The 27,981-nt window shown below is 58.6% G+C and overlaps 2 protein-coding genes across 7 annotated transcripts; both read left to right on the top strand.

Moving 5' to 3' along the window:
• The first annotated feature begins 1,594 nt into the window (after positions 1–1,594).
• Positions 1,595–10,759, top strand: CCNL2 (cyclin L2). Of its 4 annotated transcripts, none has more exons than XM_030328239.1 (11): positions 1,595–1,906; positions 2,252–2,326; positions 2,591–2,700; positions 3,505–3,625; positions 4,603–4,667; positions 7,140–7,239; positions 7,443–7,547; positions 7,632–7,773; positions 9,288–9,396; positions 9,470–9,562; positions 9,726–10,759. In XM_030328239.1, exons 1-11 carry the CDS (start codon positions 1,610–1,612, stop codon positions 10,078–10,080), a joined length of 1,572 nt encoding a protein of 523 aa, XP_030184099.1. In that variant the 5' UTR covers positions 1,595–1,609; the 3' UTR covers positions 10,081–10,759. The 4 variants fall into 4 exon arrangements, with proteins under 4 accessions (XP_030184099.1, XP_030184098.1, XP_030184101.1 ...); XM_030328238.1 differs by having other exon boundaries at positions 9,285–9,396; XM_030328240.1 differs by lacking the exons at positions 1,595–1,906; positions 2,252–2,326; positions 2,591–2,700; positions 3,505–3,625 and having other exon boundaries at positions 3,702–5,695; positions 6,481–7,239; positions 9,285–9,396.
• A 1,637-nt stretch (positions 10,760–12,396) lies between these two features.
• Positions 12,397–14,043, top strand: AURKAIP1 (aurora kinase A interacting protein 1). Of its 3 annotated transcripts, none has more exons than XM_030328246.1 (4): positions 12,397–12,516; positions 12,918–13,007; positions 13,333–13,778; positions 13,876–14,043. In XM_030328246.1, exons 2-4 carry the CDS (start codon positions 12,956–12,958, stop codon positions 13,975–13,977), a joined length of 600 nt encoding a protein of 199 aa, XP_030184106.1. In that variant the 5' UTR covers positions 12,397–12,516; positions 12,918–12,955; the 3' UTR covers positions 13,978–14,043. The 3 variants fall into 3 exon arrangements, with proteins under 3 accessions (XP_030184106.1, XP_030184107.1, XP_030184105.1); XM_030328247.1 differs by lacking the exon at positions 12,397–12,516 and adding an exon at positions 12,523–12,676; XM_030328245.1 differs by lacking the exon at positions 12,397–12,516 and having other exon boundaries at positions 12,683–13,007.
• The last annotated feature ends 13,938 nt before the right edge of the window (positions 14,044–27,981 follow it).

Here is a 27,981-nt window from a genome sequence, read left to right as displayed (position 1 = left end):
GCAGTGAGCTGCTGCGTCAGAGCTGCCTGCCTTTGCTTTTGCATCTCAATAAAGGAGCATGGGTGTGTGGTAAACAGCCGTGGGCTGCCCCCAGCACCCACTCTCCCCCCAGCAACAGGATCCCGGTTTCCCCTCATGTAAGCCTGGGTGCATGGCCTGGCTCTGACCGGCTAGAGCCATCAGCTTTTCCTTCGTTTCTGGCCACTACTTAGGGGATGGAAAAATCACCCAGGCAGTGCCAAAGAGAAACAAGCTGTTTCCTGGAGTTTCCAGACAAGAAAAAATTCCTCCTTTCCTGAACAGTGTGAGGACATTCTGGAGCCGCCAACATGAGGTAGGGGTGAGATGAGAAAAAGGCTGGATCTTGGTTGGCACTGTTTGAGTTGCAAAATCAAGTTATCACCAGGGGTGAAAGCCAATGGTGGCCTCTGGGTTTGAGCAGTTTGAGGCGAGGGCAGTGTCTGCACCTGCCCCACCCCAGCTGCCCCTCACCCAGGCTTTCCCAGCATCCTCACATGGGTTCTCGCACTACTCCTGGTAAAAGTTTCGGTACAAATCATTTGTACCGCAGTTACTCCTCTGGTACAGATGCGATAGCAGTACTGCTGTCAGATGACGTTAAAAAAAAGAAAAAGAAAAAAAGATAAAAACCCTGAGGGAGCTAGGAGTAACTGATGAGGAAACGGAGGTTCAGAATCAAGAGGGGTTCACAAATGCACAAACCCCTTCGAAGGCTCCCCACCGAAAAATAAAGTCCAAGCTCCCTCCCACCCTCCCGGGGCCATCCACCCTGGCTCTCTTTCCCCCGATCCCGGGAAGAACTAAGGCCTTTTCCCATGCTCCGCAGAAACATCGAATTCAACGTTTACAGTTACTTTTCCCGTGGCCCCCGTTTGGAAGGCAAGAATTTCAGGAATCTGGTGGCAACATCTGCACCCCAAGGATAACGACCACGCCAGCTGTCACGTATCAACTCCGGCAAACCGCACCCCATGGCTGCGGGCGCGGGCTGGAGACAACTCACCAGCACGCGCACCAATCGCTTCATTCTGTCGACCGGCCACCGGAGGCCTCCGCGGGCCCTGCTCCCACGCCCCAGGCCGGCTCTCTGGACGCAATCCCGGCGGAAAGAAAGCCGCCACGCCCCCGCACGCGCCCTCACGCAAAGGTGCCGCGCCCCGCCGGTCCGGAGCGGGGTCGGCCTACCGCGCGCAGAATCTCTCAGGGTAGGCCGGACCCCGCCCCCCCAAGAAGCCCTGGGGCTGCAGCAGGAGCTCCACGAGCTGCCAAGGCTTTGTGCCGAAGGTTCGGACTCGCCCGGCAAGGCACCGCCAGTACTGCTTCCGGGTCGGGCCGCAGACCCTGGTCTCACCCGGGCGCCGCGGGGTCCCCTGGGTAACGAGCCCGCCCCCGCCCTCGCGGGGTTCCGGCGTCGACGTCTGTCGCGACGCTGACGGGTAGATTGCCCAGCCAATCGCGGCAAGGCGGCGCCGGGCCGCCTGCCGAACGAACCAATGGCACGCGGAGGGGGCGGGGCAGTCGTGGCTGTGGATCGTCGCGAGGAGCCGCCCTGCCGGGAAGGAGCCCGAAGGGGAGTCAGCGGCACAAAATGGCGGCGGCGGCGGCGGCGACGGTCGCGGCTGGGACTCCGGGGCCGGCTGCCACCGCGGCAGCGGTCTGCGCCCCGGGGTCGGGGAACGCAGCCCCCGGGTCGCAGGGGATGTTGATCGGGGACCGGCTGTACTCCGGGGTGCTCATCACCTTGGAGAACTGCCTCCTGCCTGACGACAAGCTCCGCTTCACGCCGTCCATGTCGAGTGGCCTCGACACCGACACAGAGACCGACCTCCGCGTGGTGGGCTGCGAGCTCATCCAGGCGGCCGGCATCCTCCTCCGCTTGCCGCAGGTGAGGGCGCGGCCGCGAGCCTCAGGCCGAGGTAACCGCCGCGCCGGCTCCGGGGGAGGCCATCGGGCCCTTTGTTGGCGGCGGAGCCGGGCCTGGCGCCGACCCCCGACCCCTCCTCGTCCCCGCAGGGGCCCCGGGCTCCGCGCCGATCCCGGCCCCGCGTCTCAGCGCTGCCGTCCGTCAGGGGCGATGAGGGAGGCGAGGCAGCGGGGCGCGAAGAGCCTGTCCGGACTGGGGACACGGCTTAGTGCCTGCTCCTGTGTCCGTCGCCCGAAACCAGGGGACTGCGCTGCGAAAGCCTTGGGTCGTGGCTTTAGAAGTGAGGGGAACTCTTCTCTTTTCCAGGTGGCTATGGCTACAGGGCAGGTGTTGTTCCAGCGATTTTTTTATACCAAGTCCTTTGTGAAGCATTCCATGGAGGTAAGCGCGCTCCCCCGTGTCTTTCCCGCGGAAATCCACCGAGGGGAAACCTGGGCTGCTGTTGGCGGGTTGCTCAGAGGAGCGAGAACCTGCCTTCTGGCTGGGGTGCTGTACGTGAGGGGTTGGGGAGCCCCCGGGACTCCCGTGGCCGCTTGGAAGCGGCCCTTGCGGGGGTGCCCCGGCTCGCTGCTCTGCCGCGCTGTTGAGGCGGCGGAGGGTCTCGGTGGAAGGAACCCACCTGTGTGTGCGATGCTCACCTTCCAGCACGTGTCGATGGCTTGCGTTCACCTGGCCTCCAAGATAGAAGAGGCTCCGAGACGGATACGGGACGTCATCAATGTGTTTCATCGCCTTCGACACCTGAGAGAGAAAAAGTAAGCGTTGGTCTGCTCGTGTTCACCGTTAGGCTGCGCGAAGGTGTCTGGGTGTGGGGTGCTAAGCTGCGCCCGGGACAGGGCCTGCGGCCCAGGAGGTCCGCACCGGGTGCTGTTCATGAGCGAAGGAGCCGCGGCAAGAAGGGCAGGGCGCTGTGGCTACGGTTGCGGGACCCTGGCCTCCGGTGTGCCCACGCCAGTCTCTCAAACGCTCTGGAGCCGTGTTCTCCGTCTCCGCACTGCTGCCCTCACGGGCCGGGTGGTGCTTTGTCGCGAGGACCGTCCTGTGGGTGGCAGGGTGTTTAGCAGCATCCCCGACCTCTCTCTCAGTCGTGACGGCCAAACCGGGTCTCCTGACCTGGCCCCGGGATAGCAGAATTGCCCCCCGGTTGAGCACCACAGCCCGGACGACCCAGACTGTGCTCCTCAGGCTGACGCAAGTCCTTTGGAAAGCGCAGCCGCTGGCTGTTTAAACGGTCTACGTCTGTGGTTGTCGGTTTTCCATTTCGTCTACAACGCACGACACTTGCGTCCTGAGCCGGGTGACGTGCTTGTGTGATGAGGTCTCGAAATCTTCCGCTCAGTGCTCGTTGTGCGTCTTGGGCTGGTCGTGTAAGGAAAAGAGTACGTTTAGCGCCGGGGTTTGTGGAGGAGCCTCTGCTTGTGTTAAAGGAGACGAAGCGAGCTTCCTAGGCCACGTGTATGGTGTGGCGTGTGTAGTAGACTTTCACCGGTTGGCGGTCATCGGGGTTCGAGGGACTGTTGTCTTTGACCCTTACGTGGACATGTGCTTTGTCTGTGTAGGAAGCCTGTGCCTCTGCTGTTGGACCAAGATTACGTTAACTTAAAGAATCAGATTATAAAGGCAGAAAGACGAGTTCTCAAAGAGCTGGGTTTCTGTGTCCACGTGAAGCACCCTCACAAGGTGGGTATGTGGCCCTGCTGCCACGTGAGCCCACCTGAGCCACTGCTCCGTTCTCACCAAGGTCGAAAACTCTGAAGAGGACTAAATGTATCCCTGATGTGGTTTTCCAGTTTCTATCTAAAACGTCAGAACGGTTACTTGTTAGTCTTCTCATGCCGTTAATTTTAGTGGTCCGTGTTTGAGAGTTCTGGAAATGGCGTTAAGTTTGAGTTTTCACAGAGAGCGATGAACTTGTAAAAATGGAATCTGTCAGTTTATGTTTTTCTTTCCCGACAACTAATTTTCTGAAGTTGGTTTAGTGATAGCCTTATTTCCTCTTTTGGGGGCATTGGAAGGATTCTGAACCCTCTGTTTGGAAATGAGCTAAAGCAACGCTGTGGCGCATGTCCGCCGAGGAGCGTGGCTGCCATACGGCACCAGGGGAACTTTTATGTGACACGCACACAAATTTCTTAAAAAAAAAAAAAAAAAAAGACTGCAATTTGCATCTTTGCTTTTATTCCCTTTTTTTTTGGTGCATGTCTTCGTATCTTCTCTCTCTTGCTTGTTTGACTTTCTGGCATTCATTCAAATTCTTGATAAGTTACCGTAGTTTTTAGAACTTTTTTTTCACACCGTGTCTTGTGTAAGTTGGTGACTAGGGTGCAGAGATGTTTAGGACAAGCTGATCTCACTGGTGGAAACTATGTCGAAGATGAGAATGAGAATCAGCCTTGTGATGGCCATGAAAAATGAGGCCGCCTCTGCTGTGGGAGCAGCCTGGTCCTCACGTGCTTTTGTGCTGCCTGGGTTCGACAGCAGGTAGCGGGGCCTGTCAGCAAAAACTCCCCTCCAGCCAAACTGTGCACCGGGCATTTGACCAGGAGCCACCCCTGGGATCTAGCATGAGGCTCATGTTTGCTGCATGGACGCTCTCAAGATCTGGATTCTGGCTTCTCAGCGTTCTTGGTAATAACTGCCTGACCTGTATCTTCCAGATAATCGTTATGTACCTTCAGGTGTTAGAGTGTGAGCGTAACCAGCACCTGGTCCAGACCTCATGGTGAGTTTACTTTCCTTGTTTTATGAGACCAGCAAGGGCAGTGCAGGAATATGTTGATTTGAGGCACTTGGGCAGTGGGTAGTCGGTCCCATGACTTGATTGTGGGCTGGAGTTGTCTGAGTGCCCAGTGTTCCTGCTGTGTAAATTCCAGTCAGCCTCCCCAATATATCAGGCACTGGTGTAACGGTAAGGTGGCCCATACCCTCCCCCGACCCTCCGGGACAGCACTTACTGGGCTTCCCTCTGGGGGCGGTTGACTTGGCACACCACGATCTTTCCCACGTCGGTGCCAACGTCGATGTAGTGGTCCTGTATCTCCTGTGAAATTGCTTCCAACTGCCTCTCGTTAGAGAGGATCTTACGGGGAGAGAGAGGGTTAGGATAAAGCTTCTCGGGGGACCGGTTTTAACGATGCATATGTGCTAGAAATGAAGCCCAGGGTAACAGTCAGTGCTGGGTGCTTGGTGAATTTTTCCCGCCGAGTTAGGTCTGTAAGGGTCATATTTTTGCTGCCTGAATTGTCTGGTGCTATGGCATCTCTAATAGAGAACCCATTTTGACTTTTCTTTTCTGTACTCTTTCAATCAAAGGGTAGCCTCTGAGGGTAAGTGACTAAGACTTCTCCTCTACTGTCCAAGCGCTTTGGTGCAGGGACAGCGGCCGTCCTCAGCCAGTCCAGTGCAGGCTCTCCGCCGAAGGCCGGCTCTAGACGGTGGTACGCTCTCGATAGTATAGTGCTGGCCGACTGCTGCTGTGGTGCCCTGCCGGTTGTGCTTCTTGTAACCCTCTGTCGTGCTTTGGTAACTGTATCGATCAGAGTTAACTGTCTTGACTTGAATTTTGTCCCTTTGAAACTGCTGTTCTTGTGCGATAAAGATGCAGTACCTTTCTCTTACAAATTGTTTCTACGGAGAGCCGTAAGAATTGGCTGATGGGAATTCAGACTTCAGAGTGGGATATGTCATTATTCCTGGAAGTCCTAAAGTTGCTCTTTTCAGCAGCTGAGTATTGACACGTTTTAGTAAAAGGTGTGCATCTTTACATTATTTCACGGACACTTTTTATATTGTAACTTAGATGTACAATAAGTTAAAATACACGTTTCAGGGACTTCGTTTGTTTTGTTTTTAGGACTTAAAAGTTAGTAGATTAATGTTCTCACTGTTTGAGTACTGACCATTCATTAGAACCAAAAAAGTTACTGATGGTTATGTTGATGAAGTGTTTGAACTGTTCAGTTGAATTGCTCTGAGACCTACGGCCTTGGTGCCATCACATGGGTTTTTCCTCCGTTACCTCTTGGTGCCTGGAGCAAGGGCTTCCAGAGCCAGGGGCCACTAGCTGGCGTTTGTTGACTGTATCACTGAGAAATCGGGAGCGGGTCTGTGTGTCCCCTTCGCCAGGGTTTAGGGCAGAGATATTGGGGGGTGGGGGGGGTGGGGGTATCAGTCAAATCCGGCAGCCTGACTTGGCTCCCCTGTGGGTGTGGCCTGATCTTAAGGCTCGCCGTAGTGGGATACGTTAGGAGCAGTAAATGTATGATCTAGTTGACTGTCTTCTCTTGGAATTCATCTGTCGTTTTTGCAGTATTGATGAAATTAATATGAGATCTGATTTTGGTCTATTTTAGAGAAACAGATCTAAAAGAAAATGTTGAAATGTAGCCAATTTTAAAACCCTTAAGCTTATTAAGAATGCAAATGTTTTGTATTTTTATATCTTCTAAAGTACAGTGTTTTTTAAATGTATTGATTATGATGAAACTTGTAGTGTTTTGTTGCTTTTGTCTGATTTTATGAATGTTCATTTTAAGACTCCTTATTGAAATGGGACAATTTGGAAACGGTTCTTTGATAAGCCTGAGAAGAGGACTTCCCTTTGGGCATTGAGTCTTCCTCTGCATGATGTTCCCATGCACCCAAGGGTGTTTTCCCTTTCCAAGTGGACTCCGTCACGGAACGAGAAGGGCCAGACCCTGAGCGCCTCTTCAAGGAAAAGGGACACGAGAGGACGGCTTGTCTCCGAAGAGCCCTCGCAGGCTGCCTGCTCAGCCCATTCATTTGAGTTTGCATGTTTCTCTGCACTATGGATTTTGAGCATTTAGATTCCTTTCATCAAGTACATTTCAACCACTACGGTAGACCTTTTTTCTCTGAGGCATTGTGCTTAGCACGAGAGCAGCCAGAAGTTGAGGGAAAAGTAAAGTTAAAGTCGGTTCTCTTTCATAGCAACACGTGTTGTCTGACATTCAGCCAGCTTTTTAGATTTTTTTCCAGTAATTTCCCTGTTTTCCTATCCTGTACTCAACAAAACCCAGCTAGAATGTCTCTCCAGGAATCCTGAGCCTCACAGGACTGTGTAGCTCTAAGCCTAGGAGTAGACTGCGTAGAGTAGTGATCTTGTGTAGACGGCGCACACGGGTATCCTGGGGGTGCCCGGGGCGTTGCAGTTCCTCCTGCCTTTGGTTTTCAGGAATTACATGAACGACAGCCTTCGCACAGACGTCTTCGTGAGGTTCCAGCCTGAGAGCATCGCCTGCGCCTGCATTTATCTTGCTGCCCGGACACTGGAGGTCAGTGTTGTGCCACCACAGGGGATCCCCGTGTGATTCTTTCTCCAGTCTCCAGTAAACTTCTGTGTAGCGTCCTTCAGAGTATGCTCATCAGTGCCAATAGAAAGCATGTCTCGGTGACCGGCAGGCTTGTATTTTCTTGCCCTAAGAATCTGATTGGCCATGAAGAAAAGTATTGACAGTGATGCTATTTGTGTTTACAGATCCCTTTGCCCAATCGTCCCCATTGGTTTCTTTTGTTTGGAGCCACTGAAGAAGAAATTCAAGAAATCTGCTTAAAAATCCTGCAGCTTTATACCCGGAAAAAGGTTCTATGTTTTTCCACGTAACATACGCGTTTGTGTTTGACTAGAGGTATGTGGTTCTGAGTAATTGGAGTTTGACTCTCATAGGTTGATCTGACACACCTTGAAAGCGAAGTGGAGAAGAGAAGGCACGCCATCGAAGAGGCCAAGGCACAGGCCAAGGGCTTGCTGCCCGCTGGCACCCAGGTCCTGGACAGCACTTCAGGGTTCTCCCCTGCCCCCAAGCTGGGTGAGTGTTGGGGTGTGTGGCCCTCCTTTCCTCCAGATTTCTTAGAACTGTGTCTGCTGCTGGCCTGAGCAGTCTGTAGGCACCAGGGTCCCCAGCAGATGTTTGGTGATCTTTGAAATGAGAGGGGTGCTCCTGAAGGAGTTTTCGTTGCTTGTATGTCTTCTTTTTAAGATTTAGTTTGTTTTATTAAAAGTAATTTTTTAACGTTTACTTTTTATTTTTAGTATTTTTTAAAATGTTTATTATTTTTTGAGAGTGAGAGAGAGCGTGAGCAGGGAAGGGGCAGAGAGAGAGGGAGACATAACATCCAAAGCAGGCTCCAGACTCCGAGCTGTCAGCACAGAGCCCGATGTGGGGCTCAAACTCATGACCTGAGCCGAAGCTGGACGCTCAACCGACTGAGCCACTCAGGCACCCCTAATTGATTTTTAAATGTTTATTGATACATTTTGAGAGTTCGTGTGTGTGAGCTGGGGAGAGGCAGAGAGAGAGAATCCCAAGCAGACTGGGCTGTCAGTGCAGAGTCCGATGTGGGGCTCAAACTCACAAACTGTGAGATCATAATCTGAGCCAAAATCAAGAGTCAGATGCTTAACCAGCTGAGGCATCCGGGTGCCCCTAAGATTTTATTTTGAAGTAATCTCTACACCCGACGTGGAATTTGAAATTGAAACCCCGAGATCAAGAGCTGCACGTTCCACCAACTAAGCCAGCCAGGCGCCTTCCTTCCTTACGTTTTTATTAGCAAGAGACGTGGGCAGGCTTTCCAAAATGCATTTGTTTATCCAGCCCACCTAGTTAGCTACTCTCTTGATGAAAACAGCATAAATCTGGAACAGCAGATTCTGTTGTCGGGGCCTAGAGTTAAGCATGCTGCACATCCCTAGTCCCTGAGGGAAGTCAAGTGAGACAGGTGGCCTTTCTGTGTCTTTCAGGTGCGTGTTTAGGTTCTGAGTCCCAGGCCGGGAACGGGGAGTCTCCACAAGTCCCACAGAAGTGGTGTTGTCTTGCTCTGCTAGTGTGCTGCTTGTTAGAACGGTTTTCTGATAAGAAACTTTGTTTTTAAGTTTATTTTTTGAGAGAGGGGCACAGAGACACACAAGCGTGGGGGAGGGGCAGTGAGACAGGGGGACGGAGGACCCGAAGCAGGCTCCAGGCTCCAGGCTCCGAGCTGTCAGTACGGAGGCTGACGTGGGGCTCGAACCCATGACGTGTGAGATCATGACCTGAGCCAGTCGGACTCTTAACTGACTGAGGCACCCAGGTGCCCCTTATATATTTTTTTATGTTTATTTTTGAGAGAGAGAAAGAGTGTGAGTGGGGGAGGGGCAGAGAGAGAGGGAGACACAGAATCCGAAGCAGGATCCAGGCTCCAAGCTGACGTCACAGAGTCCGACGCTGGGCTGGAACTCCTGAAGCACGAGATCATGACCTGAGCCGAAGTCTGACGCTTAACCGATCGAGCTCCCCAGGTGCCCCTCTCTGATAAGAAACTTCTTGATTCTTTCTAGCAGAATCCCCCAAAGAAGGTAAAGGAAACAAGCCTTCCCCCCTGTCTGTGAAGAACGCCAAGAGGAAGATGGAGGGCATGAAGAAAGCCAAGGCTGACAGCCCGGTGAACGGGTGAGTACCCAGCAGGCTGTTGGGGTCGGCCGGAAGGACTTCAGGTCTGTAACTGCTCTCCCTGTGTCCTCAGCTTGCCAAAGGGGCGAGGGAGCCGAAGCCGGAGCGGGAGTCGTGAGCAGAGCTACTCGAGGTCCCCGTCACGATCTGCTTCTCCTAAGAGGAGGTATGTGCTGCGCAGGGCCCATCCGGGACCTGCACCTGGCAAGGGGGGTGTTTTCCCCAGGGTGGCTAGAGGGGGTGTGGCTGCCCCTCGGGAAAGTCACTCCTGACCCTGAGGTGGTTGGGGCAAGTGGTCATCTGCTTGGTGGTGGTGTCCTTCCTAACAGGAAAAGTGACAGTGGCTCCACGTCTGGCGGGTCCAAGTCGCAGAGCCGCTCACGGAGCAGGAGTGACTCCCCACCGAGACAGGCGCACAGAGGTGCTCCCTACAAAGGCTCCAAGGTAAGGAGCTATCGGAAGTCTAAGGACTGCAAGTACCCCGCCCAGAAGCCACACAAGTCCCGGAGCCGGAGCTCCTCTCGCTCTCGAAGCCGCTCACGGGAGCGGCCAGATAATTCTGGGAAATACAAGAAGAAAAGTCATTACTATAGAGATCAGCGAAGGGAGCGTTCTCGGTCTTACGAGCGAACAGGCCATCGCTACGAGCGGGATCACCCTGGGCACAGCAGGCATCGGAGGTGAGGCGTGGGGCTCCCAGAGCGCTGCCCTTTGACCCTTGGTGTGCACACCCCGGTGTGACTGGCCCTGTGGTGAGACTCTTTTTGGAAGCGGCTGTTGACTCTGGACCTTGTGATGAGTTTGGAGATGGAATCCAGAGGCCGGCGAGGTGCCCTTTAGGCCGGCCTGGGCACGGCGCACAGCTGTGCCGGCACAGGGCCCACCTCAGCAGCAGCCCCGTGGCCGCTGGATGTGGACGTCCTGGTGGTGTGGCTTGGTGCTAACGACAGGCTGTGTCTTTACTCCCGTACCGATACTGAATTACGTTAAACCAAGAAAATGACTATTAGAATCTTTGCCTATATTAGGTTGTACTTATGTACATATTTTGCAGCGTTTCACGATGAGAAAATGGCCTTAATAGCCCCTTATTCTCTATCCACCTTGTAAATAAACATGTGTTTAATACAAGTTAAAGCTATATATGAAAACTCAGAACTTGAATTCCGTCAGCTTAAAACTTGTGTAGAGAATTCGGATTTTTAAAATGTGAAGGTATTTAGATCTGTGTTGAAAGTCGTATATTTTTATCTGTGCGATGCTGAGTGCAGGCCACCAGCTCCTAAATAGAGAAGTTTCCTATATATGCATTTTACGTGGTTAAATAAACAATTCTCTCTACTCAGGACATTTGGACGCTGAAGAACGTGTAGTTTGTCATTCTGCTTGCTTGTCCCCGTGCACAGCCTGCGGCACCGTCCTCGTGGTGTGTCTGTGCTGCCGGCTCTGATCTCATTCCGGTGTTGCATTTCGTGTTGAGCTCCTGTGCAGCTGGTCTTCCCTGGAAGGCTGGTCATGAACCTGAGCCATCTCTGCTCTGACAAAGGCTGCTTCCTTGGGGGCCAAAAAGGGAAGGTTGGAAAAGAACAAAATGCTTCTGGAGTCCTCTTGCTCCGGAGGGTCAGCTTGTGTGCGTCAGGCTGGTGGCAACCAGGCAGGCACTTGGAGCATCAGACCTGGGGGGTGTCCCGCAGAACAGGGGTTTGGTGGGCAGGGAAGGTCTTGGGGTTGTTTCCCAGTCTTGTCTGAGCTGTAAGGATGGGGAGGGCTGTTGGGGGCTTGTCCTAGTCCCAGCATCTTCCCAAACCAGGACCTCCAGGTGGGTGTGAGGCAACTGGACATGGCCATCCTAGTGTCACTGGCCCTGGAGAAAGGTGCCCGCAAGTCAGGCAAGTCCAGGAGCTGTGGAGGTGGCAGGGTCAGCACCTGGGGTCCCGGAGGCTCGCCCTGATGACCAAATCGTGAATGCCTGAGGAGGCTGTGCAGCTGGAGTGAGGCACACTGCGGGTGCGTGGGGGTATGTCAATAGACCTTCCTACTTGGGAACCCGCGTGACACCTCTGGCCGCCGCTGTCACGGAACTGGGCCTGTTTCTGCCATCTGCTGGCCTCTCCTCCACTCAGTGCCTCGCCAGGTTGGGGCAGGGGGATGACCCGGCCTGGCCGCTTCCTGCAGAGACCCGCTGGGAGCTCCTTCTGCAGGGGCAAACTTCGGAGCAGATCCAGGGACTCCGAGGGCCACCCCCCCTCCCCGTGCCCGTCTCCTACCCGGCCCCCTGAAGGTTCACTATGGGGATCCTGTCCATCCTTGCCAACCTCAGTGAGAACAACGGAACCCCGGCAGCCCCCTACCCCGAGGCGCGGCGGAACCCCATCCACGGAGGCCGCTTTCGGTTTTCGGCAAGAACTAAAGTTTCTAACTTTTCTTCCCACGGCACAGGAGGGGAGTCGGCTTTCAAAAAGGAAAAAATACGTATCCCCCTAAGCAAAAGGCGTCGTGCTCTCCCGCGTTAGAGGCACGGCCGCCTTCACTGATCCAGTTTCGTGGGCAGAGGAGGCTGCTGGGACCGCAGCCCCGCCGGAGTCCTGGCGGACCGGGCGCCCCGGCTCTGCCTAGGCTCTGCCCCAGCACCCGGCACGGCGCCCTCTCCCCCTGCGAGACCACTCCCCGGGCCACGGAGGAGGGGCCGGGGCCCTTCGCTTACAACCCCAGTGGGTCACTTCCGTCGTCCAGAGAACTCTTTCCGCCGCCGGGCCAACGCCACTTCCGCCCGCCCTCGATGCCGGGCCGCCGGCTCATCCGGAAGTAAAGCGGAAGTAAATCCGGAACTAAAGCGAGGTCGGGCCAGGCCGGCGCACGGGGCATCCCTTGGGGTTGTGGGAAATGTGGTTTTTCGCCAACGTAAGAGAGGGGCGGAGCCTGCGGGCTGTGGGCGGGGCAGGCCGCTCCTCTGGCCGGAAACCGCTGCCTTCTGGGCCCGGCCGGACCTGGGCCGACGCGGAGCGGGACGCCGTGACGCCGCCAGGGGGCGCTGGGAGTGGGTACGGCCTGGCGGCTGCATGCGGCGCTGGGGGCCGGTTTAGGGACGGACCGGAAGTGCCCAAACTCGGCGGCAGAGTGGTCAGTTTCAGTCCACCCGGGTTAGGTGTGGGGAGGCTCGGCGCGAGCCCTCGGCTGCGGGGGGTCGCGGTCGGGTGAGGCTGGGGCCGGACGGGGACCGCCGCCTCGGGGCCTGGGACGCGCGGCTTCCGTGCCTCCGAGCGTCGACTCCGCCCCCTTGGTGGGTCCCTGGGGTGAAGCGGAGGCTCGGGGAGAGTCGGTGACTGCCCAGAGTCGCGCAGCTGCGGAGCGGGGTTTGTGCCCCAGGCTAGCTGTTTGAGGGAGTGAGCCCTGTTTGAAGTGGCATCCTCATCGTGGGAGAGGGTGATGAGGGTGCCGGGAGTCCTGGTCTGACCGGGGCCGCTGCCGGCGCCTCCCGGCCACTCCCGCGTGACCTCCACGCTCACCTACCTATATTCCAGCCACCCTGAGCACCTGGGGCCGCCACCACCCACAGACCATGTTCCTGGTGCGCCTGACTTCTCAGCTGCTTAGGGCTGTTCCTCGGGCAGGTAAGCGGCCCCGTGGGGGCAGGGCAGATGGGCAGGATACACACCTGGATTAGGAATGTGGGGCTAGGTAGTCCCAACTGCCCCACCTGCAGAGCCTCACCAGCTTGAGGCCGGGGCCTGGCCACACAGACTCCCTTGTAAACATCCAAGTAACAAAAAAGGGGAAGTCTGGGCCTGAGCACAGCCGGCAGGAGTTCCACTGGGCATACTAGGCCATCCTAGTCTGTGATGACAGTTCTGCCGCCCAGTCGGTGAGGCGGGATTGGCCGTGCTCAGGTCTAGTGTGGCTGCTTGAGTGGTAACTGTGCCGTCTTGTTTCCTGCAGGTTGCGGTCGGCCCTGGCCCGTCTCAGGGGTGCTAGGCAGGTGTGCCTGTCGGCCCTGCTACAGCACCCAGCCAACAGGCCCAAGCGGAGTTGCCTCCATCCCTGGCGGGGGGCTCCAGCTGGAGCTTGAGGAGTTGCTGGTCCCCAGAAAGATGTCCGTCAGTCCCCTGGAGAGCTGGCTGACCGCCCACTACCTCCTACCCAGACTAGCTGCTGGAGGCCCAGCGACCGTGGCTCCAGCCCGACTCTATGAGTGTCCACCTAGCCAAGTGGGGGAGCGGGCCGAGCAGGGGGACGTGGGGGCCTGGGACGCACCCCGGATGCGGTGCAAAAACGTGCTGAAGATCCGCCGGCGGAAGATGAATCACCACAAGTACCGCAAACTGGTCAAAAGGACCCGGTTCCTGCGGCGGAAGGTCCGGGAAGGGCGCCTGAAACGGAAGCAGGTGAGTGTGGGCCTCTCAGCCTAGGGCCCGGCAAGGAGGCTGAGAATGCGTGACCGTGCCGCAAACCAGTCAGTGGTCCCTCCCTGTGCCTTTGCAGATCAAGTTCGAGAGAGACCTGAGGCGCATCTGGCTGAAGGCAGGCTTGAAGGAAGCCCCTGCAGGCTGGCAGACCCCCAAGATCTACCTGAAGGGCAAATGACTCTAGTGCTCCTGCCCCCACCCGTTACCGCTGACGACCCGTCGTAATAAACGTTCCGAGAACGCAGCTGTCCCCGACTGCCCTGGACCCTCTTCTGCCTAGCGTGACCCGTCGTGGGTCCGAGGCTGGTGCCGGCCTCTGGTTTTCTGGGAGGCACGAGGGCCCCAGGGTGCAGACTGGTGGTTCCTTCCCGGCGAGGGCCCTTCCTGGTGCCACGCCTGCAGGAATGACCGCCTCCCCTGCCTCGGTCGAGGTCGAACCGCTGGAAGCAGAGGCCCAGCCCCGCCCTCAAGGCTGTTTCGGCGGGGGGGGGGGGCGGGGGGGGCGGGGGGGGGCGGGGGGGGGGCCGACTCTTCCCGGACACACCGATGGCAAGAGTACCGAGGGACAATGCTGGGGGTGGGGAGTGTCCAGACGGGGTGGGGTGTGGTTGGGTCTTAAGGCGGGGGGGGGGAGGGCCTCACTGGGAAGGCTGGGGCAGGGGGCCAGGCCGCGTCCCCAGAGACGGAGCGTGGCCCCCTGCAGGTCCCACAGGCCTGGGCCTCAAGTGGCTCTCCGAGCTGTCCCGCCCAGCTAGGGCTGGGGACCCTGAGTGGGGGCCGATGAAGAAAGGATGGTCGGGGGCAGGTGCTCTGGCAGGCCGAGGGGTGGGGCTCACGGAGGACAGGGTGCTGTTAGCGTGAGCCGGTGGCCCCCAGTGGTTGCAGGTTCCTCCTGGGTGCGGAGGGTCATATGACCTCCGACAGCGGGCGGGGGGGACCCGGAGCAGCCTGTGGGCCCCTGCGTCCAGGCTTGGCGAGGGCTGGGCTGCGGGCAGGGGGGCCCGGCCGGAGTGGATGCGGGTGAGGCTGGTTCTCAGCATCTGCCCCGCTCCCTGGTGGCTGGTGTCCTCCCCCCATCCCACCACCCCGTGGAGGGCGACACCACTTCTCACCGGGGCTGTAGGGACTCCTCGCCTTGTTCCAGAAACGTGTCTGGGGCCGGGCTTGGGTTCTCAGCAAATTACGCACCTCTCGGGGAGGGCTTGAGCGCGGGTTACCCGGCAGTTTCTCCGGGATGGAACAGGCCGCGTTGTGTTTCTCAGCCCACGTTGTCTCAGCGAGCCAGGTGGGCCCCTGCCCTGTGCGTGCCGGCCAGCCGGCCGGGTAACAGCTGGGCCTGTCCGGGTCTCTGTCCGTCAGGGGAGACGGCTCGCGGAACTGCTGTGTATCGTGGGTGATGAGAAGGGTGAAGCTGGCCGTGATCTGGAGGGGACCTTACACAATTGAGGGTACAGGCCTGCTTCCGCAGTCGGGCTCCTGGCAGCCCCCAGGGGTCGGGGCTGAGACCGGGGCAGCCAGAGCACCCTCCCGGCCCAGTCACCTGAGAGGGCCCAGGGGGGCCCTGAAAGGCTCCCAGCTAGGATCACAGGCATCCTTCCTGGGTCTCGCTTTCCCCATGTTGGGGGTGTGGGGGGCGGTCAGGGGTGCCAGGACGCAGCGGTGGAGCCTTCTGGGGTGGAGGGGACCATGCCCTGTCAGTGCCAAGTCTGGGCTCCAATCCGCCCAGTCTCCCAGCAGGGCCCCTGCTTGCCAGTGGTGCCCTTGGCCCGTGCCCATGGCTGCCAAGCAGCTGCTGTGCTCACGGATCTTGGGCCACCCAGTCGCGGTAGCTGCCCTGCGGTCTACTCCACTCCTCCCCGGCCGGTGAGAGAGGCACCGGGACACTAAGTTGATCTGCCACCTGGAGACAAAGCCCCTGTCAGGAGCTTGGCTGGGCAGTGGTTCCAGGAGGTGTGACTGGCTGGCCCGTGCAGGAAGCCACAGACCCAGGCTCCTGGAGGCCGGCAGCTGGCAGAGCACCGCAGGGCCCCGGCACCCGGGGCACCTGCTCCTACCTCTTCCACCTGCGGTGGGTGCCAGCTGGGGGGGGGGGGTCCCCTGGAGGTAGGGCACCTGGCCACACCTGGTTGTCCCATGCGTGGGGTACTGACAGCAGGGGGCAGGGGCCGGGAAAGCTGTTAAGTGAGCGCATGGGGCAGCCCCTGCTGGAGAGTAAAACATCAGTGGGACTGTGGTTGAGACCTCCGCTCCAGGTGTCACTCATGCCTTTGGGTTCCCTCGTGAGCCCCGCCCCCAGCCCCTGCTCCCTTCTCTCCCTGCCACTGCCTGGGCTGCACATGTGCACAACCCCTCCTGCCCGTGGCTCGGACCTCGGCCTCAGGAGGCAATTTTGGTGATTTTATTTTTATCTTTGCAGTTCCTCCCAGACTATAAGAGACTCTGCCCCTTCCCTCTTCTCCGTGGGGCCTCCACCCTGCCCCCAGCCTGCGGGATGCGCAACTCCTCCCTGCTGGCCCCGGGCGCCTCCACCCTGCAGGAGGGCAGAGGCAGATGGGCGTGGCAGAATACCCGCCCCGCCCCTCACTCCAGCCTCTCCCAGCACTGCCTAGGGCTTGGGTTCTGGCCAGAGGCGGCCCCAGCCAGGGCCAGAGCTACTGGCGGTGTTCTTAGGCCCCCGCCGGGGCCCTGCCTCTTGGGCCCAAGGTGGAGGCATCTCCGAACTCATCCCTTGTGCCTCGTCACTCTGCTGCTCCACGTGTGGGGCGCGGCCGGTGTCTCCTGCCTACACGGTGGGCCAAGGAAGGAGCCTGAGGCGGGCTCAGGCCCCGGGGGAGGAGCCTGAGGCTGGAGGCTGGGTCCCGGGAGCGCTGGTTGTGGCCCGTTCACAGCAGATGCACCGGAGACGGCGTGCGTATGCGTATGTGCAGGGGCCCTGAGCTGGGAGTGGCTGTACTCCCCGCTGTCCACGAGGAGTATGCAGACTGGTGAGGGTGACAGGCTGAGGGCGAGGCCTGTTCCCTGGCCTGGCTATGGTCAGCTGAGCTTGCTGAGGAAGGTCTCTGGAACCCAGGTGGACAGGGGTGGGAGGGAACATTCCTCTCGGGGGCCGAGTTTTGGGAGAAGCTCGTAAAGGGTTCTGGAGCTATGGCCCCTGGGATGGGGCCAAGGAGTCCGGACCTGGGTGTGGAGTTGGCCTCAGGTGGGGGCCAGAGGGTGACAACTCCCACCACCCGGCTTGGCGCCCAAGGGCCAGCCCGTGCCCCCATCAAATTCTGTCCACTGCCGGCCTCGGCCTCACAGGGCCGGTTGAACGAGGAAACTGCCCCAGGGCATTGGGTCACGCAAGGGCTAAATGCTAGAGCCGGGCCTGGAGTCCAGGGAGGCTGGGACTTGGCCGCTTCCGGGGGTGGAGTCCAAGCAGCATCCTGAGGCTTGGGGTTCTCGGGGGGGTGTGGGGGGGCCTCTGTGCCTGCGTGTGTTGAGGACCACTCCCGGACGTGCAGGGGAAGGAAGCCCTGAACACGGCTCCCAGATGAGCCACGGGCAGGGGAGTGGCTCTGGGAGCGTGGGGGGCAGCCACAGGGCTGTCAGGGCTCCCTGAGGCCGAGGCCGCGGGGAGGGGAGGGGAGGCCTCAGGCCGGGTGCACCCTCTAGAACGTGGCCAAGACCGGGGTCGAGCGGGGTCACCAGGTGGCATTCATAATGCCTGCACCTTGTGGAGGGTGCGTCGGCCCGGCAGATTCGGGAACACAGGGGTCAGCTACAGCTGGACACGGGTGAGTGCCCTGGGACCCGGCGCTCCGCGCCCCACGTCCTTGTCCCCCGGGCTGGCCTCACCCTGCCGCAGATGACGTGCGGTGCGGGAGAGGCAGAGCCCAGCAGCCCAAGGTCTGCTGCGGGTGGAAGGGGGTCCCCGAGGCCAGCAAGACCGTCTCAGGGACAGGGGCCTCCTGCCCGCCACCTGTGCCAGCTGAGGGGGGTCAGGTAACCCCTGGGTCCTCTGCGCCCAGACCGGGGGGGGGGGGCCGGGTCGGACGGGCTCTGGGCCCCTCCCCTCCTCCAAGAGGAGCCCGTTCACTTTGACCGGTCTTGTTGGTTTTATTATTTTGCATTTACGGTTGGATTTTATTCTTTAGCTTTTCAGCTGAAAGGGGTCTATTCAAAGCCCCCTCCCCAGTCAAGCTTACAGACAAAACTGACGGTTGTCTGCACTTGGCCCTAACTGGGTTTCTCCAGGTCGTGATGCTCTGCGTTCTCAGAAAACAGACCCCAACTACAAAACATTTTTGTTTTAATTTTATTTGAGAGAGAGAGCTGGTGAGAGGGGCAGAGGCGGGGGGGGGGGGGGGCGGGGGAGAGAATCTTAAGCAGGCTCCACGCTTGGCATGGAGCCCAGTGTGGGGCTCAATCCTACAGCCCTGGGATCATGACCTGAGTCGAAATCAAGAGTCAGATGATCAACCAACTGAGCCACCCAGGCGCCCCTGCAAAACATATTTTTCTCCTGCTGGGCCACAGCCCACATCCTGGACACAGCCCAGGACAGAGCCCCTGGAGAAGGACACCGCCCAGGACAGAGCCCCTGGAGAAGGACACCGCCCAGGACACAGCCCCTGGAGAAGGACACCGCCCAGGACACAGCCCCTGGAGAAGGACACCGCCCAGGACACAGCCCCTGGAGAAGGACACCGACCGCCTAGGACAGAGCCCCTGGAGAAGGACACCGCCCAGGACACAGCCCCTGGAGAAGGACACCGCCCAGGACACAGCCCCTGGAGAAGGACACCGACCGCCCAGGACACAGCCCCTGGAGAAGGACACCGCCCAGGACACAGCCCCTGGAGAAGGACACTGACCGCCTAGGACAGAGCCCCTGGAGAAGGACACCGCCCAGGACACAGCCCCTGGAGAAGGACACCGCCCAGGACACAGCCCCTGGAGAAGGACACCGACCGCCTAGGACACAGCCCCTGGAGAAGGACACCGCCCAGGACACAGCCCCTGGAGAAGGACACCGCCCAGGACACAGCCCCTGGAGAAAACTGCCATCTCTTGCTGTCCTCTGGACCGGAGTCGGCCCCCTCCACACACACCCCAAGGGCACAGCCAGGCAACCTTCTCGCACCCTTAAAACCCCTTCAAAGGCCCAGCCCTACAGAAGCTCGGAGCCCACATCTCGCTTGACGTCCGGCCCCTCTCCTCCCTCGGGGAGTTAACTCTGTCCCACTGGCTGCTTCGCCCTGTGTCACGGCCACCCCAACGCCCCCAGCCCGGGAGGATCGTAGCTGCGGGTGAAGCTGTTGAACCAAGCTGAGGACAAAGCGGCGCCCACTGCCTCACCCGCCCCGAGGCCGTCACGGAAGGGCACCCACGGCCCTGCTTTCCTGCGCCTCCCGGCGCGGCTGCGACCCAGCCTCCCAGCACTCCCGCGGCCCCTCGACTCGGCAAGATCACGTGTCCTTTCTCGTGCCGCTATTTCTCGTCCGGCTTTGTTTTTGCGTGTTTTTCTATTTACCTAAAGTCTCAGTTTGGCCCAAAGCCCTCAAGGAATTGTTCACATGGAGCCACCCTCCTGGCGCCTCTGTCTGGGACCCCTCCGGGGACGCCACGTTCCCCTCTTTCCAGGTTTCCTCCCTTCTCCTGGACCACGTCCTTCTGAGGGTGCGTGGGAGATAGATCATACAGTAGGGATCATGTTTTTTTAAAAATTAGTAGGGGGCACCTGGGTGACTCAGTCGGTTGAGTGTCTGACTTTGGTTCGTGGGTTTGGGCCCCACGAATGGCTTTGCGCTGACAGTGTGGAGTCTGCTTTGAATTCTGTCTCCTTCGCTCTCTGCCCCTCCCCCGATTGTGCTCCCTCCCTCCTTCTCTCTCTCTCTCTAACAAAACATTAAGAAAGGTAAAAATACATAAAAACGAGTGGTAAGAATTGGCACGCGAGTGGATGCCCTGCGCCACAGGTGTTGTGCTGGTTCTTGACGGGAGTGACTTCCTTTCACAGCAGACCCGTGATGCGCCTGTTTTCCGAGGGCCCAAGTACAGGGTCAACTTGCCTACAGGTGACAGGTGGTGAAGAAGCATCCATGACCCAGCTGCCAGTCTGCCTGACTCTAAAATTTAATTTTAAAATATTTTTACGGAGGTTATGCTCGTATGCGCCTGCGTAGTTCGATAGTTCAACGGTGCTTATGGAAACTACCACACCATCTGCCCGGAGGCCACTGTAGCCCCTTAGATGACTCTTTTGGTATTTTTTGTCATAACTTCAAATTGGTGGCTTTTAGATTTTTTTTTTTTTTTTATTTTGAGAGAGAGAGAGTGAAGGAGGGGCAGAGAGAGCGGGGACAGAGAATCCCAAGCAGGCTCCCCGTTTTCAGCGCAGAGCCCGATGCAGGGCTCAAACTCACAAACCCGCGAGGTCATGACCTGAGCTGAAATCAGGAGTCGGACGCTTAGCCGACTGAGCCACCCAGGCCCCCCCAAATAATTTTCATTATAAGTATGTCCTGGGGGTGCCTGGGTGGCTCAGTTGGTTTAAGTGGCCAACTTCGGCTCAGGTCATGATCTCAAGGTCTGTGAGTTCGAGCCCTGAGTTGGGCTCTGTGCTGACAGCTTGGAGCCTGGAACCTGCTTCGGATTCTGTGTGTGTCTCTCTCTTTGCCCCTCCCCTGCTCTCTCTCTCTCTCTCTCTCTTTCTCAAGATAAAGAAAACCTGTTATTTATTTAAGGTCATGTAAACGTACACATGTATGTTTATATCCTATGAAAATTAAGTGCTCTCTATCATTAAACATGTCTTGTAAACGCCAGTGCTCTGAATTATTTGCACTTCATTATGCCATGTATCTCTCACGTCCCGTGGTATATTATCTTTGACGATGTCACCACAGTGTCCCCTTCCCTGCACACATGCTGCTGGGCATCGTGACTCTGCTGCTCGTTCTACTGAAAGTGGCGTCTGCCTCCCTCCGCGCGACCTGCTCTGGCCCCAGCGTGGAAACTGCCGAGCTTGGGCCTTGGGGGCCCGGCAGCTTCCGTCAGCGGAAGGAGGCCTGGGCTAGGTTGCTGAGAACCAGGTGAGCGGAGAGAAGGGGCCCCGTGGACAGAGAGGGCCACGTAGAGAGAGACGGGGCCCCGCGGAGAGAAGATCCAGCCGATGCCCCCTCTGAGGCCCCAGGTGCCAGAATGAAGCCGTCTGGACCCTCCAGCCCCGGTCGCACCATCCCTCCCAGCGCCACGTGGGGCAGACAGGCTGTCCTGCCGGAATTCCTGACCCGCAGAGTCGTGAGCAGAAGACCACGGACACAGGCCAGATCCCTCCCGCACCACGCCGTGTGGTGAGGGCTGGGCCCCTGCAAGCTACTTTCTGCTTTGGCCGCATAAATGATCTGGGACTCTCCTGCCTTTATTTAATCAGCATGGGGGCGCCTGGGGGGCTCAGTCGGTTGAGCGGCCGACTTCGGCTCAGGTCATGATCTCGCGGTCCGTGAGTTCAGGCCCCGCGTCGGGCTCTGTGCTGACAGCTCGGAGCCTGGAGCCTGTTTCGGATTCTGTGTCTCCCTCTCTCTGACCCTCCCCCGCTCATGCTCTGTCTCTCTCTGTCTCAAAAATAAATAAACGTTCAAAAAAATTAAAAAAAAAATCAGCATGGACGCGGGGATGTTGTCTTTCTATTTGGTGACGATGCAACACACTTGACTGACTTTCTCGCCGCACCGGTCCCAGCTTTGGCTCCCGTGCCCTTTGACACACCCCATCATTCTTGTTTGTTCGTTAGCACTTGCTTGCTTTTTGGCACCACGGGTTCTCCAGGCTTATCTCGTGTATTTCCTCCCCCAGTCCTAAAATAAGCCATTTCTTCAAGGAACCCCGATTCCTTTGTTGGAAAATGGTCTTAGGGACCAGGATCTAAGGGGTGGGCTTGCTGCCTCCCGAATGCAGAGCTAGAAAATGCGAGTATGTGTACTGACCCACGTGTAGACACAGCTCTATGCTTCACACATGCACCTGTGTGCACACCGCTCGGGACATGAGCTGATACAGGCGTCTCTCGGCAGTAATCCCCGGCCACACGGCTCATTGTAGCCTCCTCTCCTTCCTTAACCCCCAAGTAGTGACGGACCTGGCCGCCACTGGCCGCCACCACCCGCTTGCCTCATTGTACACATCGGAACGGGTAACCCTGACCCTAACCCGCAGGGGACAGCTCTGTCGGCTCGAGGGCGGGGCTGTGTGCACTTCCTCCCGTGTGGTAGTGCAGACTCTTACCTTAACTTAGGCCAGCGCTGCCCACCCCCAGTCCCTCCCCTCCCCTCCCCCTCTGCTCTCCTCCCCCTCCCCTCCCCCACCTCCTCCCCTCCCCCTCCACTCCCCACCCCCTCCACTGAGCTCCTTTCACTCCTAATGTCCTTTGCTTGCTTGTTTCTGTCACTTTCTGATTCTCCCAACTTCCTAAACGAGTTTTTAAAAATGTGTCTGTCTTGAGGTTCACTGAGAACTGTGTGGTTCCTTGGGTTTCGGTAAACACACAGTGTCACTTATGCACCATCACGGTAACGTACAGCAGGGCTCTCTTGCTCTTGAGAAATCCCCTGGGCCCCCTACTCAGCCTCATGTTGTAGTTTTAAGGTGGTTTGTTATGCATCAAAGGCTATAAGAAATATCTGGATATATATTGGAATTCCCCAAGATCGAGACTACAGAAATAGTGATCACGATATAAAAACATTTGTTCTTTTCGCATTATGTGTTGTTTGGATGGTAAAGTCAATGTGGTATTTGTGCTGTGTTGCATACGCACTTGAGTGCAGATAACCTGAAGCTGACAGTTTAAATATGTTATCTACAATATAAATGTTTGTGTACGTGCACTCACACAAAGGTAAAGGAGTGTTGTTAAACTGAGAAAGTGTGTACATAATAAAGAGAAAATGGGGCTCCTGGGCGGCTCCGTCGGTTAAGTGTCCGACTTGGGCTCAGGTCATGATCTCACGGTTCGTGGGTTCGAGCCCCGCGTCAGGCTCTGCACTGACAGCTCAGAGCCTGGAGCCTGCTTCGGATTCTGTGTCTCTCTCTCGCTGCCCCTCCCCTGCTCATGCTCTGTCTTTCTCTTTCTCAAAAATAAATAAAACATTAAAAAAAATAAAAATAAAAATAAATAAATAAATAGATTTAAAAATTAAAAAAAAAAAAGGAATGCCATCATTATTGCTACGTTTGAGCAGCGTCGCATGTTCACGCCCACGGGTAGGACCCGCACGGTAGGCGTGTTTTGGTGCCCTTGCCCGTCAGTGACAATCAGGACCCCGTGAGGTGAGCAGAAAGCCCCTGGCAGTTTCTCGTGCCCTCCAAGCTCGCCATCGGTTCTTGCTCTCAGAGTGATTGTTGGTCAAATCCTTGGAAGGTACGTTACAGCTGAAGACGGGCTCCGCTCTCTGACCTTCGGATGCGCCGGCCGCCCCGTCAGCTGCGATGCTTCCTGCTCTCCTCATACTTCCCTGCTGCCAACTGCAAATCCGACACGGATTTTTCTGCAAGAAAGATCAAGAGGGCCCGCTTATGACAGGCTGTTTCAGGGACTCTTGGCTGGCGATGCCGTGCGAAACGGCCTCCTTGGACAAGCTGTCATATGACCACAGCCGGGGACACGTGCCGCGCTGTCCCCGGGGGCCACATCGGGGCTCCGGGGCCCCTCCGCACCAGTTGCTTGGGGCCTCGCCTTTCAGTGTCAGGCTGGTCCCCACCGAAGCTCAAAGCAGACGGCCTGGGAACACATTCCGCTCAGTCCCAGGTCCCCAGGACGAAGCAGAGTGAGCGGCGGCCCCGGCTGTGGGTGCAGGTGAGGGTGCTGGGCACACGCAGTGACGGGAGCCCCCCAGGCTGCGGAGCCCACGGCGGGCAATGCAGAGGGAGGCGGGCGCCGGCGTCCCTGTTGAGAGCACTCCAGGAAGATCGCTGTGGTCAAGTCAAGGCTTCAGGATGGCCGAGGGACCGCGCGTCGTGGGCACGACGCCACCGGCCCACCCAGCCCAGCCGGACACACGGGAGAGCCCGACACCCAGTGCAGAGCGGAGATGTGCACAGGGCTCGCGTGCGTGGCCCCACGGCCTGTCCTGGGGGACGGGATGGTGGTGGCCGTGTCACATTTAAAGGCAGATTTATTGCCCTCGGTTGGGCACGGGAAGCAACCAGGTCCTCGAGTCGCCCGGACACGCACTGCGTGCGGGAGCGATGCTCCGTGGGGCCTCTCGGGACACTGGCCCGGAGGCCGCTCCGCAGCCTGCCTGCCCAGCCGTCCCCAAGGACAGAGCGTCCCTTCCCGGCTCGCTGGAGATGTGGGGGGACGTGGGGATCTCGCAGGCGGAGGTCACCCCCACAGTCAGAGGCGCCGCAGGCGGAATCCGCTAGGACCAGATCATCGGTTCTTGGTTCCTGGCTTCAAAACTGATGGCCTGTGAGGACAGTACAGAAACGATCCCAGCACGACAGGAGACGCCGTGTACGGACGTGGCCCAGGAGCCCGAGGCTTACAAACCGTAGAATAAATAGGCTTCTGCGCATCATCGGCTGGTTGGCAGGGCCGCCACGGACCGAGGAAGCCGAGCGAGGACAGCACCCCACTAACGATGCCACGCCAGGAAACCGCTGATCGGGGGGGCCGACCGTGACTAGTAAAATCTGTGGTCCCGGTCGCTTGACATTTTCTCGGGACGAAAGCGTTGGCTGGTCCCTGAAGCCAGGTTTCTGTATTTCCATAGTTTGTCTGTATTTTCAGATCACAGTGTCTCGATGCCTGGACGATGTCCCAGCCCCGTCTTGGCGGGCCACCCGGCCCACGGTCCTCACGAGAAGGCAGCTCACGGTCTGTTCCTCGGGGTCACCGGCTCTCCTGAGGGACGCGCCCAGGCTGTGCGAGTCTACTGCCTCCCTCGTGGCGTGAGACGTGACCGTGTGGCAAACCGCTGCGCCTCGGGGGGAGGGACCAGCACACATGCAAGCGGCCCCTCCCCGGAGCTGGTCAGAACCGGCAGAGGCTGGCCGTGGCGTCGGGAGAGCTTGTGTCGCTCACACGCGGACGCAGCTCCCGAGCAGCCTTGGGGTCTGCCCGCACCATCCCTGCGGCCAGCGGCCAGTCCCAGGCTGGACACCAGTTGCTTTTCCTTGTGAAACTTGTGCCTCGTGCTGCCGTAGGCCCTGGCCCCGCTCTGTGCCGGGAGCCCGCTGCCTTGCCGTCCAGTGCTGTACCGCGCACGGCCGCAGGTTAGCGGCGTGGCACGGGAGACTCGTCACACAGCTCCCATGGCCCACACGCCCGGATACGTGGCTTCTGGGCCCTCGGCGTCCTCCCCCGCGCTCATTCCGGGGACGCTGCAGGACTGAGGTCCATGTTCTTCTCGGCTGGTTGCCTGGGGGCAGCCCCGCGGTCCCCTCCAAGGGCCCTTTCACGCGACGGCCGGCCGTGATGGCGACCGGCAGACAGTGACATCCCAGCACGTTGTCACGTGGGTGCAAAGGACTCTTCCAGCCTTGTCGCCGCTCCTGCCCACGCTGAGGGAGACAGGACACGGGGGGACCGAACCTCACAGCCCGGCACACCACCTGGCCCCGGCAGGGCTGTTTTCCTTGTGTGTTCACGTCAATCCTCCCAGCCCTGAGCCGTCTGGACCACACCCTCCTCACTTAGACCCTGCGGCCCCCCCCACGAGAGCCAGACTGCAGCCCTCACGGACCTCCCTGTGCGAGGCGCTGCTCTCTCCCCTGGGAGGTGGTTCCCCAGGCGCCGCCCGCCTGGAAGGACATTTACCTGTGGGTGTCCCTCCATCAGAGGCCATCCCGGTCAGTCCCACGGAGGAAGACCCTGCCCCGTTTTCGTCTCCAGACAGCACTTCTCCCAGAGATGAAAACAACCTTATTTGTCAGTGGGCGGACCTGCCGTCCGCCTGCCTCCCTCCGGCAACTCGCAGTGCCCTGGCACACAGTAGGCGCTCAGCAAATATTTGTTGCGTGACATTATTGGTGGGTGTGAGCACGTGTCTCTGTGTCTGGCTGTGGCTGGTGGCGTCTCTGAGTGCCTGTGGTTTCTCCTCCCGGTGAGCCTGGCTGCCTGGAATGTCTGAGTCCTCGGGAGGAAGAGGCAGAAGCTGAGTCTGTCAGGCTGAGTGACTGACCCCGGCCTCGTCCAGCCACGCCTCCGAGGAGAGGGGCGGTGGGTCTGGGCCTCTGGGCCGGCCGGGGGATTGGCCAGAGCTCAGGGTGGGACCAAGGCGATGTCCGTGGGTTTGTTTTGTCCTGGTCGTTTCCCTTCCCGAGGGAAAACGGGGTGCGGGCGACACCGGGAAATGAGCAACCCACGGGCACTCGTGAAGGAGCAGGAGGCCTCAAGCCTCTGCCGGGGGAGGGGCACGTGGCCTGCTGGCTCTCTGCTCTCATCGGTGGCTATTTCCGGCCAAGAGCGGGGGTGGAGGGGTGGGCAGCGGCCCTTTGCAGCTGACTTTGGTTTTGCTGGCCTCAAGCAGAGAGGGCGGGGAAAGGGGTTTGCAGCCCTCCACTGCCTCTGTCCCTTCTTGCCCAGGGTGCGTGGGGGGTCAGCTTCCCCCCAGGGGCGGCCCCCTCAGACTTCTGCACTTGGGCCGAGCTGAGGGCTGAGTCCAGACCTCGAGGGCCCCGCTGGACCTCAGAGTGCAGGGCCCGAGGCCAGGGAACCTGTTGGGAACAGGAGGGCGCCCACAGGCTCCCGGCTCAGGGCTGGAGCTGCCCCCTACCCCCTTGTCCCCTCCCAGACAGAGGGACCAGCCCTGGGCCATTTCTGTCTCCCTCCAGCACTGCCTGGACATCTTCCCTCCGTGGGGGAGAGGCAGCCCGGCAGACAGAGGCGGGAATGGGGGACAGAGATGGAGAGACATGGGCGGGGCCCAGAGAAGGGAGGTCACCAGCTAATATAAACCAGTTAAAAAAACAGGAGGAGAGGCCAGGCCTCAAGGCCAGCCAGGCGGGCTTGTTTTTCCAGAATGAAAGGCCCAGGGAGGGGCTGGGGCCAGGACAAGCTCTGATTCCAGTTTGGAAAAGGGGCTCCAACCCCCCCCCCCCCGGGGCCTGGGTCTTGCTGAGGAAATGGGTTCATTAGGTCTGGGTTGGGGGGGCCCTGTTCACACCCTCGTGGCTGGTCCCCCTTGTCGTGGCCCTCACTCCCTCCGTGGCAGTGGCAGTCTCCCCAGCTGACCTGGAGCCTGAGAGTCTGGTTGGGCTGGGTTTCTTGCTACTCTGAGGACTTGGGGACCAGGACAGGGTTCAAGGGTGAGATGCCAGCCACCAGGAACTGATGCCCGTGACCATAATTCTATTCAAATGGGCAGTCTAAAAAATGCACTGTGGAGTTTTTGCGGTTGTTTGGATTTTTTCTTCCTTTTTTTCCTTTTTGAGGTTTGCTTAACTAGAAAGAGTGGGTTTGGTACACAGTGTGTGCTCTGTTATTTTGCATTTGTTTACGTGACTTGGTAATTTTTCCCAGAGCTTCAAATTTGTGCTTTCCGGGGGGCAGGCTCCCAGCACCACCCCCCCCCCCCCACTCTGGGCAAGGAGGAGGTGCTCCAGGGAGCATCTTCACCAGGGTTTGGTTTCAGGGACACCAAGGTCTGCCCTTGATGGTGGGCAGAGGGGGGGGGGGGGCAGGGGGTGTCCAGGCCAGGGGGGGAGGGGCTGCTCAAACGCTGGGCGCTCAGTGCTCAGGGTCCCCACTCTCATGACCTGGCAGGCTCCTCTGGGTGGAGGAGATGACTGACCAAGAGCAGGGCCCACTGTGCTGTCCTGAAGCTCCTGGGCTGGTGATCCTGTTCTCTTCGGTTTACGGGTGAATATGTGCAGCGCCCCCTCCCCCCAGGAGGCTAAGGGGAAGAGCTGTGGGTCTGGTAGCTGGGGCTCCTTGGGGGTCCCCAAGCCCCAGGATGCCTGGAACGACACAGCAGGCGCGGAGGGGACGGCCAGGCTGTCCACGTAGGGGAACCCCCTGGGCCAGGGTCCGCCTACAGAGGTGGAAGGGAGGTGAAGTACGCCCCAGAACCCCAGCTCTGCAGCAGCCCCAGAAGGGCCTCTTATGTCACAGCCGCCCCCACAGCATTAGGGCCATGCCCTCAGCCCTCCTGCCCCTCTAAGGGCTGGGCTACTGCCCCCCCATCCTCCCAGGGCC

This window comes from Lynx canadensis, chromosome C1 (genome assembly GCF_007474595.2).
Source record: "Lynx canadensis isolate LIC74 chromosome C1, mLynCan4.pri.v2, whole genome shotgun sequence".
Taxonomy (NCBI): Eukaryota; Metazoa; Chordata; class Mammalia; order Carnivora; family Felidae; genus Lynx; species Lynx canadensis.
Note: the sequence above shows the minus strand (reverse complement) of the source record. Positions and strands in the feature narration are given on the sequence as shown.

What these genes read in the sequence shown, in the direction of transcription:
- CCNL2 (XM_030328238.1), top strand. Translation starts at nt 1,610, where the DNA reads ATGGCGGCGGCGGCGGCGGCGACGGTCGCGGCTGGGACTCCGGGGCCG. An exon ending in TCCTCCTCCGCTTGCCGCAG is followed by an intron (nt 1,907 to 2,251) that starts GTGAGGGCGCGG and finishes TCTCTTTTCCAG; the next exon opens with GTGGCTATGGCTACAGGGCA. An exon ending in TTGCTGCCCGGACACTGGAG is followed by an intron (nt 7,240 to 7,442) that starts GTCAGTGTTGTG and finishes TTGTGTTTACAG; the next exon opens with ATCCCTTTGCCCAATCGTCC.
- AURKAIP1 (XM_030328246.1), top strand. Translation starts at nt 12,956, where the DNA reads ATGTTCCTGGTGCGCCTGACTTCTCAGCTGCTTAGGGCTGTTCCTCGG. An exon ending in TAGGGCTGTTCCTCGGGCAG is followed by an intron (nt 13,008 to 13,332) that starts GTAAGCGGCCCC and finishes TGTTTCCTGCAG; the next exon opens with GTTGCGGTCGGCCCTGGCCC. An exon ending in GGCGCCTGAAACGGAAGCAG is followed by an intron (nt 13,779 to 13,875) that starts GTGAGTGTGGGC and finishes GTGCCTTTGCAG; the next exon opens with ATCAAGTTCGAGAGAGACCT.